Source organism: Tripterygium wilfordii, chromosome 6 (genome assembly GCF_013401445.1).
Source record: "Tripterygium wilfordii isolate XIE 37 chromosome 6, ASM1340144v1, whole genome shotgun sequence".
Lineage (NCBI taxonomy): Eukaryota > Viridiplantae > Streptophyta > Magnoliopsida > Celastrales > Celastraceae > Tripterygium > Tripterygium wilfordii.
In genome coordinates this window covers 3,849,977-3,860,939 of record NC_052237.1, presented here as the reverse complement: position 1 = coordinate 3,860,939, position 10,963 = coordinate 3,849,977, and the positions used below count along the sequence as shown (strand labels likewise).

The window sequence follows — 10,963 nt, the reverse complement described above, 5'->3', positions numbered from 1 at the left end:
CTATGTTGAAGATGGTACTTGTGTAGTGGTGTGTTTTGTTTATATAAATCAGTATCCTTGTATGTTAGGGGATGGTTATTTAAATTTACATGAGCTTTTCTGCAATCTATGCGGAGTTGCATTGGTTCCCATGATCAGTTCATCAATTCTGTAAATCAATTCTGCAATTGATATCCTCAACAACGACGATTGATCAGTTTTTAGTGGAGACTATGTTCTTAGATCTGAGTTTTTGTAGATATTCCCAAGGAATATCTCCAAGTCATAGAAATGGAACTGCAAGTAGTTGGCCATGGCTGCAACCAAGCTTGACTTACCTGTACCTGGAGGACCATACAACAAATATCCGCGTTTCCACGCCTTCCCAACTCTCCGATGGTAATCTCTACTACTCACAAACCTGTCTAAATCATCTATCAATGCCTTCTTGAGAGCTGGTTCCATTGCCAATGTTTCGACAGTGGAGGGATTTTTCCATAACAGAAGGCAAGTAAGAGCTTACTACTTATCCATCTGCTGCTTATTAAAAATCCTGCAACCAACTTGGTATTTGCGAAATATTTTCATTAAACTGCTTATTAAAATCTTTCAAGTCTTTTTTATTCCAATAATCCATTACATTGTTTCCAAAACACTGTATTCAATTAGTAGAAATTTCAACCATACATGTGTATTTTTGTCATCTTCACAGCAAAACTACTCTAAACAAATTGTTAGCACACTTTACTGCTTCTAATAGCAGTTCTTGATATGCATCACCACACTCATTTCCTTTATTGCATATAGAAGCAACTTATAACTGCAGCAAGAACACCAAGCTGGAGCTAAGTTCATCCTTCTTTCCCCTTTTTCGCCATCTTCCTCTGATTTTTCCTAACTTTGCTGTCACATTTCCCTTGAAATCCCTCGCTTTCTTTTTCTTGTTCAACGACGACGTCTTTTCTTTCCTCTGCAGTATTTTCATTACATTTCATCAGCTTCTTCCTTTCAATAAAAGCAGTGACACCTTTGAGTGCAATATCTACGTTTTCATATTTCATGAGCTCTTCTGCAACTTCTGCAGGAGTCACCTCTACTTCCTCTATCAGTTCTTCAATATGAGTGAACAAGTGATGAGTACTAATTCCTAGGTAGTTGGAAGCAAGGATTTTGAACCCACTTGGAGTGCAGAAAGACAGGTTAATATGCTTGTCCATTCGGCCTGGTCTCAGCAGAGCAGGATCAATTCTGTCTTTGTAGTTGGTCGTAAACACAATTATCCTCTCATCTCCACAGCTTGACCATAATCCATCGATGAAGTTGAGCAATCCAGAGAGTGTTAAAAACTGTCATTGACAAAGAATAATGGGTTATACTTATACCAGAGTGTTATAATGTAAAATCAGTTTCCATGGTTCAAAAAGAACTTTACTCACCGTAAATTCATTTTCTTTGTAGCTTCCATCTTGTCGGTTCTGCAACTCAATGCTACAATCAATGTCCTCGATGACAAGTATCGATCGATTTGCTGTGGAGACTACCAATTTCCTGAGATCTGCATTGCTGTGAATACTTTTGAGTTCCAAGTCATAGATGTCAAATTTTAGGTAGTTAGCCATTGCTGCTATCAAGCTTGACTTGCCAGTACCAGGAGGGCCATACAACAAATATCCTCTTTTCCATGCCTTTCCAACTCTCCTATAGAAATCCCTTCTCCTCACAAATCTGTCCAAGTCTTCCATCAGTTCATTCTTGAGCTCTGGATCCAATGCCATTGTCTCAAATGTGGATGGATGGTCGAGGTTGATCGATCCCCACGGACCTGCATCATAGTCTCCACTTAAACTTCCGAGCGAGTAGAGCTTCAGGGCTTTGTTTTCTTCTTTTATAGCCTTTGATCTCTCCACCACATATGGAAGATAAGCCCTTAACACCACTTCCTTGTATCTCTTGTTGAAACTGAGTCGAAATGACCGATTTTCGGTTGTTTCTGAAGTGTGAGAATAGTTATCATAGTCGAAATGTGACTTCTGCGTTTCAGTTGAGACGAATTCCCAGACGAGCTGGATTCCTTCAAATATGTCAAAGACCTTTTCACCTTTGTTGATGGTGACCGAGATGTTCTTCTCTCTCTGTGCTTTGAAAACTTTCAGCTCGTTAATGGAAGGAGTAATTCTTGAGCTCAAGTAGGTTTCCGAAGCCTGGTAGATTTCATTGACTGATAGTCCATTGTACTCACTGATAAGAACAGTCATTTGAGAGCAGAGACTTCCAAATATTTCACCAAGTCTTAGTAACAAGTTCTCTCTGAGCTTCTGAGGTAGAAACTTACTAATCATCGTCTGTACCTCGTTGAAGACGGTTCTGACAAGCATTAGCAATGCAGCGACAGACGTGTAGGCTGACAAAACTGATGGTGTTGAAGGCATGTCCGATACAGAAAAGAACATGTTAACCATAAAAAGATTTTCTGGGTTTTGAGATTGGAGGAAGCTTGGTTAGATTGGATAGAAGTTCTAAATGGGTGGCCTTTTTATAGATCAAGAGGACAGTTTTAATGTTCCTGAGCACTTCTAAGAAAAGACAAGGTAGTTGAGTATACTCAACCTTTTGTTTTATGGATAGGATCGATTCATACCTATCAGCAATTATATTCTTCGCATCGGTTCTTTGAACATTCTCAGTGCACCTTCATGATATTCCAACTATCATCACAAAGATTCCATATTTGAACTGATATCCAAATATTCTTATCATCACAAGTCATTGTTAAATAAAAGTCTTTCTCTTAGAGGCATATTATGCATGAGAAGCCTAATCAGGATAGGAATTTACTATAAATTACATGCACAATGAACTTAAAAGATCATTGCTGTATAAACTATAGACAAGTACAGAGACAGCTCAGTAATCTAGACTTTCCTTTTTATGTCAACAAAGAAGTTACTGAGAAATTTTCTCTAAGTGAGAGTTTAAAAGCATCTCAGTGGACTTTCCTTGGAAATTTAGGGTGCATTTTCCCAGAAAATTTAGCCCAGCTCACCACTTGGTAAGTTCCACCCTTGTTGGATTAGAGGTGTTGTCCAAACTTTCAGCAAGTGTAATAAATTATAGTAGACTAGTTGTGATATCAACAACTCCTACAGATAGGTACATACAATAGCCCACTGCAAATTCTATATTATTTCAGCTAGGCCACTAATCAACGTGCACAAGTTATGCAGAACTTGTGAATACATTATTATATATATTCTACTTAATACATATCTATATACGAAAATGACAAAGAAATACCCTTTCATTTGCCATCCATTCCTCTAACTTGACCACCATGTATAAGAAACAGAACGTGACATTGATTTCCCTTCCCTTATTTGTGCCAAGCAGCATCAAATAGCTCTAGAATGTCAGCTTTGATTTCAGAACTCTCATCACTTTCGTTATTCCCTCCTCCTTCGTCGGTTTCTTTTTCTTTGATATAAGATTGTTGGGCGAGTTTCTCCTTTTGATCTTTTTTTCCTGTGTCTCCAATATCAGATTGCCGGGCGTGTTCCTCCTTTTGATCTTCTTTTTCCGTGTCTCCAATATCAGATTGTTGGGGTTGTTTCTCCTCTTGATCTTCTTTTTCCGTGTCTCCAATATCAGATTGTTGGGGTTGTTTCTCCTCTTGATCTTCTTTTCCTGTGTCTCCACTATCAGATTGTTGGGCGTGTTTCTCCTCTTGATCTTCTTTTCCTGTGTCTCCAATATCAGATTGTTGGGCGTGTTTCTCCTCTTGATCTTCTTTTTCTGTGTCTCCAATATCAGATTGTTGGGTGTGTTTCTCCTCTTGATCTTCTTTTTCTGTGTCTCCAATATCAGATTGTTGGGTGTGTTTCTCCTTTTGATCTTCTTTTTCTGTGTTTTCAGCTGCCCACTTCTCTAATTCTTCCTCGTATGTGCTCTTCATGACCGTGACATCAACTCCCTCAGCTTCTTCAGCTTGTGGAGTTTCAGCAATGGGAGAAAACGCCTCTCTATCTGCAATTACAACAGGGTATGTTTGGGATTCCTTGCTTGCTTCATCTTCAACTGTTGCCAGTTCAACATTGCATTCAGTGCAGCTCTTATCCACCATAATTTCCTTCTCCTTGGTAGCTTCCATCAATACAGAAACCCAAAAGTTGAGCCAGGAAATGACACGAAGCAATAACCAATCCAACAATGGAAATTGACGAATAACCAAATAAACTTTGTTGGTAGCATCATCAAATTTCCCAGGCAGGATTTCCACAATTTGTACACACTGGTCAATCTTGTTGAACACATATTTTGATGGTGGAAAAACAGTCTCAACAATTCTTTCAACAGCTAATATACGATCATCGATAAACGACAGGAGTGCTAGAGAGTGATACTGCAAGGCATAAAGCAATGGTTCGATAAACTTGGCCATTTTGGCTACCCTTTTAGCCATGGAACCGATAGGCCCATTCAAATCCTGTGCTTTTGCGTAGGCATGGTGAGCAATAGCTACGCCTGAGACTCCACATGTACGCAAAATACGCCGCCTGGAGCTTATTCTCCCAGAACCGGCAGTTTTTCTGGATTCCTGAGAATCTCAAATCAAGAAACTCTATAAACAAATAGCTCTCATAAAATTCCGGAGATTTTGCATAACAAACAAAGAATTGAATCATCAAACTTGCCTAAATCAACAAAGAATTTCATTGACAAATATGATCGAACACATATAGAGCATCTCACAATTTCTTAAACAAATAAGCTTCCAACAAACAAACAAACAAACAAACAAATAAAACAATTTCTTTATTGAGTGAATTAAATAATAATATAACTATAAAACAAAAACAAAAACAAAATCAACTTGTGCTCTGAGACTCTCACCATCAACTATAAAGACGATCTGCAATCCACGATTCCTGGTTTTGCCTACAAACGACGGAAAACCCAATTACTGCGAGAGCTTCAAATGCCCGAAACAAAAGAGGAAAAGAAATGACAAACTTAGGGGAGAAGTGATGGATTATGAATAACCACAAGATTCGTTTTCAGTTCTTGATTGGTATTTTGGACCCTATCAGCTGGTAAGGCTTTTTAACGGATGCTTGAGGTTGACGATTCGGTACTCCAAGGGCCCTTCAATTTTCTTGGAACTTTAATTTTACGTTGTGTTCAGTGCACTACCAGCATTAATGCTCGCGTAAAATTGTACACCAAACAGACCCTTAATATAAAAGGTTAGATATTAGGTGGATCTCATTTTTATAGTTTTAATCAATAACTATTTTAATGTCACATATATTTGAGGGTTTGTTTGATGATCACATTTTGGGATATAGTATTGTCCTTCGAAAAAATCATGTATGTATAGTATTTTATATAACCAATCTAAAGAAATATTTTTTCTTTCAAATAAAAATTAAATTTATCATCATTCGATTTGATAATTTTACATCATCGGATATAAATTCAAAACACTCAATGTTTTGATAGAGATGAATTAAAATTTTGTTTTGAATAAAAAAAATACTATTAAATACATTGGGCTAAATACTAGTCCATATTTATAATTCTTTTAGATTTTCCCAAAAATTTGTGCTCCTCAGATCCTCCTGGCGTCCCAATTATTATGTGGTCGTTGAGAGGGGTTTGGATTGTCCATTGTGGTTTCAAGGTGTTTCACGTGTTTGGATGGGACAAAATCGTACTCGGTAGAATCGTAAAAATAATGTTGATTTAACATGGATAGTAAGAGAATTCCCACTTCGATTTTGTTTTTTGTTTTTTTTTCCCAATAATGCTAGGTAATTGATATAGTGGTAGTTCATGAGAACTTAAGTATTTTAAACGAAATTTTATAATATTTTAACTTTCAAAATACATGTTAGATTTAAAAAAAAATTACATATTCAGAATTAGTGCATAAAACTATTTCTAACAATATCAATTGTCGATGAGTTTTATCGGGTAAATCTTAATTCCATTATTTTTTCAATGGAATTTCTTAATTCCATTGTCTTTTCATTGGAATTTCAAAAACAAATGAATTTAGAACTAAAACAATGAATTTTAGACTGTGCTTTAAAAAACAATAAACAATAGAATCTATATTAAAATAATGAATTTTGGACAATGAATTTTGGGATAAAAAAGAGGAAATAAAACTATTTCATTGATTAAATCAAATGAATAAATCTGTTGGGCTCTCACGGGCTATCAAATTGATGGGTTACATGTTATTTTCGTTTTTTTTTTGATCTCGTTGTGATAAAGTTAATTAATAACATGTCCGTTTAGAAGTACTTTATATTTTGACCAACTGAAATGAGGTTTTGTTACGTAAAAAGATATGGTATTATGAGATGAATTTTTGTTGACAAACGAAGGATTCAAGTATCAAACATGCCTAAATCAACAGAGAAATTTATTGAGAAATATGATTGAACACAGATACAACTTCTCATAATTTCTTAAACAACAAGCCTCCCGAAAACAAACACATAAATATAAATAATTTATTTCTTTTGATCAAATTGAATAATAAGAAAATTATAAAACAAAATCAACTTTGTGCTCCGACTCTCACCATCAACTATAAACACGATCTGCAATCCATGATTTCTGGTTATGCCTACCAACGATGCAAACCCCCGATTATTGCGAGCTTCAAATACCCAAAAAGAAGAGAGAAAAAAGAAAAGAAAAGAAAAGAAAAAGAAGCTAAAAGAAATGACAAACTTATAAAACGTAGGGGAGAAGTGATGGATATAATAATATAAAGCCAATTTCATCTCTTACTTAACAAGAAGTCATTTTCATGATCCTATTGAGTGGATTTTGATATGTAACTGATGTGTTTGGTCAGTGAATTGGATTTCGACCTGTAGTAGTTGGGATTAGGATGAACAAAGTTGATGAGCTTGTTCATTGAGTTGGATTTTGGTCTGTAGTAGCTCGGCTCAGGAGGAACAAAGTTGTTGGGCTTCGACCTATTGAAAGAATAAAATCGCGTGATCCGATGTATCCACGAGAATCGATAAACCCAAAGAAAACAATATTGTTGACGTGTATTGGTTATCGGAGCAATTTAGTCCTATTGGACATAACATCTATTCCACTTATTGGGTCTGGCATAACTCATCCACATTTGCATGGGAGTGTTAAGAATCTCACATCTTATAAAGTCAAGCACACCCCTTACTTAAGAACAAGGCATCCCGATCCTAGTGAGTTAGGCTACAGCTTGTAATAGTTGAATTAAGAAATAACAAAGTCATGCGAGTCCGATGTATTTATAAAAATCAATAAATATATGAATTTTTAATTCATATGGATAAGAATAACCACACGATTCGTTTTTTCTTGCAATTTGACTTTTATGATGGGTTTTGAGTGGACAATTAATATTTGGGTTCTTTATTTTAATTGGGGTTTCAAGGAATTTTTTTTTTTCATATGAGACCTCTGATAGATTTTAAATACCATAATAACACTCTTTTTTTTTTTTTAATCGAAATGGCATTCTTTTTTTGTAATAGCGTCATTAACCTTAAAGTTTTATAAAACTCATTCATTTTTTTAAATAATAATTAATTTTTTTTTAGAAAATCATGTTCTTGTCGGAACTTCCTAGCAAGATGAACTCGCCGACTCCATCAACTCGAAGCGAAATCGGATCGTAGCCTACATAAACTCCAAGCAAAATATGGAATTAGTTTGAGTAAAATGAATTTGACAGATAAAAGATTGAGTAAGAAACACACTTGCTCTCCTTCTCTAGAAAGAAAACCCATATTTCGGATTTGAGGAAGAGTGGGGTGGGTACCTATTCTTTTCTTTCGAGTGCCCTTACTTCGCCGCCCTTTCTAAACGAACCAACCTACGCTGTAGGAATTGACATGATTTCATTTTGAATCATTCTCGATGATGATTTGGATCACTGCTGGCCGGGATTGAGATGATTTAGTTTGAGTAAAATGATTTGGGTAGTTTATGGTTCGGAAGAGAAAGAATGAGTGGAAGGAGATGATTTAGAGGAGAAGGATGATACACCAGAGCTAATTTGGGATAGGTCAATGGGTCTAACTTCTTCCTCACTGAGCGCCTGCTTGAATTAATGTTTTGCAAAGTTAATTGCGGATGGTTAGAGAGGGAGATGTGACTTCACCTTGTTTGGATTGGAGGAGAGAGAGTTAAGTGGGATGAAAGAAGGGTAAATTCTCCCTCACTTTAATTCTCTAACTCAACATTTTATAACCCTTCAATTTGGGATTTATGAGGTGAGAGAAAATTTTGTTGTGTATTTTTTAAATTATCCATTAAAGTTTCTCACTTATTTTAATTTTGACAAGGATATTTTTATAACTCAAATCTTTTACCCCTCATTAACTCTCATTCACTCCACATCCTATCAAATAAGGGTGAGTCAAGATAATCCATTTCCTATAACTCCCCTCCATTAGAGCATCTCCAACCCACAATACTATTTTGGGGGACAACCTCTCCCCCATTTTAACCAAAAATCTATTTTAGGGGATCTCTATTTTAACATCACTCCAACCATATCCCTCATTTCAACATGACATCAAATATTTTATTATTTTTTAATATAACTACTTTTAACTACCTTCAACTTAATTTATTATTAATAAATACAAATAACATTGTTTTAATATTAATAATAATGTTAATTGATATTAATTTAAACTAATATCAATAAATATATCATAAATGAATGATTTTTAATATTATTTTTTTAAAAAAATTATTTTTTTTTTAAATTTGTCTACCATATCTTATTTCAATCACCACTTATTTATTATTAAAAAAAAGGAATAGTATAGTGCCGACGAGAGTTCCGGCGATGGAGAAAAGAATTAGGAGAGAGAATCAATAAAATATTATTTTTTAGTTTTGGGGGAAGCCAGCTGCCTCCCCAGGAATGAGGGAGGCTGTGCAACTTTTTCTATTTTGAGGGATTTGTTGAGGTACCGGTTGGAACAAGATTTTTCAAATTTCATCCCTCAAAATGACTTTTTCCCTATTTTGCTACACGCGTTAGAGCTGCTCTTAACTATATACTCTACCCTTTATTTCTCAATCCAAGGGCTTAGAGCTGCTCTTAACTATATACTCTACCCTTTATTTCTCAATCCAAGGAAGCCCTGAATGTGATGGGGATGGGTCCTCAAGCAATGACAAAGACCATCGGAGTCGATTTGGTTTTTTTTTTAAATTTTTTTTTTAATAATTTAATAAAGTGTTATTGTGGTATTTAAAATCTATTAGGGACTCGGTATGAGAAAAGAAAAAAAAAAAAAAAAAAACTCGGTTTCAAGCGTGATTGTGTTTTGCGTGTTTGGATGGGACAAAAAATCGTAAGCAGTAAAAATAATTGATGTTGATTTAACATATATCGTATTCGTTCTTGAATTCCTACCTAATTTTGCTTTTCTTTGTCTCGTTTTAATAAAGTTTGGATTTTGTGTAGGTGAAATTAATTAAAATAATATCTTTCCATTTATTCATTGTGGAAGGCGTGAAAGCCATCTGTTAGTGTTAGTTAGACCCAATTTTTCGAGAAGAAGAACACATGGTCAATTACACAGCTCACCATTGCAACGCAGGCCCTTGCGCCGGACTAACTCAAAATTATCGTGGGCCTTTCAGGACTTGTCAATTGGGCTAACTTTGGAAATTATGTGGACTTAAGATTTAACAACTTCATCTCGAGAATTTTTATTTACACATCATTAAAATACTAATTTTATAGTATTTTTAAAATCAATGCAACCGTTCTATCAAACATACACAATAAAATGTGAAAAATAAGTTAACTTGTTTTTAGTTGAAACTTATAGGTGATGATAGTTTATAAACTATGAAATAAAAATATTAACGTTTAATTTAAAACTATAAAAAATGTGTTAAAAATGACAAATGTATAAACAATGTAGTTTAGTATTTCATGATTTTTGATTTTTCAATAAATTTTGTTTATTTTTATTATTAATTTCATTTTCAAATTACTAGATAATTTTTAAATAAATAAAATTAAAATATTATTTAAAATTTTTTACAACATAAAACTAGAAAATGGAAAATTAAATTGAAATTATTATGGGTTAAAATATTATATATATCCTTAGACTATCATATTTTTCTTGATTATGTCCTTAAATTATTTTTTTTCTTCATTCTATCCTTAAACTATTGTTTTAAAGATCATTTCTGTCCCAAGTCAATATTCCGGTGTTGACTCAGGTAAAACTACTGACATGGCATCCAATTTCCGACGAACATTACACATGGACAGATGATGTGGCAAAATAAATTTTTTGTAATTCATTTCTTCCCACACGTTAAATTAAAAAAAAAAAAAAAAACCTTACAAATCAAAGTAGAGACTATTCCCGAAGAACACGAGAGGATCGAAGATGAAGATGTGAATGGCACCACACCCCTTGGTAGAGGAAGATCACATCAGCCATGGCTTCCTTTCTCTTTCATCTTCTTCTGTTGATTCTCTGCCTCAATCTTCTAACCTCCAAAGCCGACCTACACAAAACCCAAATCAATACTACACCTTCTTCAATCACTTACTTTGAAGTGACAAACCCATTAGGGTCCTCAAGACCAAACCTTGCACACATCTAATTCTCCAAAAATCATGACTTTGGCTCCACCTATGAAAAACCCCCTACTCTTGCAAAATCACACCTTGGGTCTGCCGTCGAAGCCGCTGAAAGGCAGCGCATGTATTCTCTCCGAAGCTGTCGAAGAGGGCAAGGGAAGGAATCGGTTGCAATTCTTTGCGATTTCTGGTTTTCGTTCTGGAGCATCCACCCTGTTAGGGTTCTTGACTTGGTTCCACTACGCCGAATTGCGTGATGCTTCATCTCTGAACAATTATAGTAGAGATCTGCCTGGTGCCATCACGCCGAATTCCAATAGAGAATCTGGTTCAAAATCAAAACATAGT

The 10,963-nt window shown here is 35.0% G+C and overlaps 2 protein-coding genes across 6 annotated transcripts; both read right to left on the bottom strand.

Moving 5' to 3' along the window:
- Positions 1-562: 562 nt before the first annotated feature.
- LOC120000427 (AAA-ATPase At3g50940-like) lies at positions 563-2,499 on the bottom strand. Its single transcript, XM_038848508.1, has 2 exons — positions 1,416-2,499; positions 563-1,325 (listed from the first exon to the last, which is right to left on the bottom strand). The coding sequence occupies exons 1-2, from the start codon at positions 2,436-2,438 to the stop codon at positions 831-833; spliced, it is 1,518 nt and encodes a 505-aa protein (XP_038704436.1). The 5' UTR covers positions 2,439-2,499; the 3' UTR covers positions 563-830.
- A 559-nt stretch (positions 2,500-3,058) lies between these two features.
- Positions 3,059-6,597, bottom strand: LOC119999380 (cilia- and flagella-associated protein 251-like). Of its 5 annotated transcripts, none has more exons than XM_038846904.1 (3): positions 4,867-5,166; positions 3,868-4,570; positions 3,059-3,813 (listed from the first exon to the last, which is right to left on the bottom strand). In XM_038846904.1, the coding sequence occupies exons 1-3, from the start codon at positions 4,867-4,869 to the stop codon at positions 3,350-3,352; spliced, it is 1,170 nt and encodes a 389-aa protein (XP_038702832.1). In that variant the 5' UTR covers positions 4,870-5,166; the 3' UTR covers positions 3,059-3,349. The 5 variants fall into 5 exon arrangements, with proteins under 5 accessions (XP_038702832.1, XP_038702831.1, XP_038702829.1 ...); XM_038846903.1 differs by having other exon boundaries at positions 3,059-3,978; positions 4,012-4,570; XM_038846901.1 differs by having other exon boundaries at positions 3,059-4,570; positions 4,867-4,911; positions 4,987-5,166.
- Positions 6,598-10,963: the final 4,366 nt, after the last annotated feature.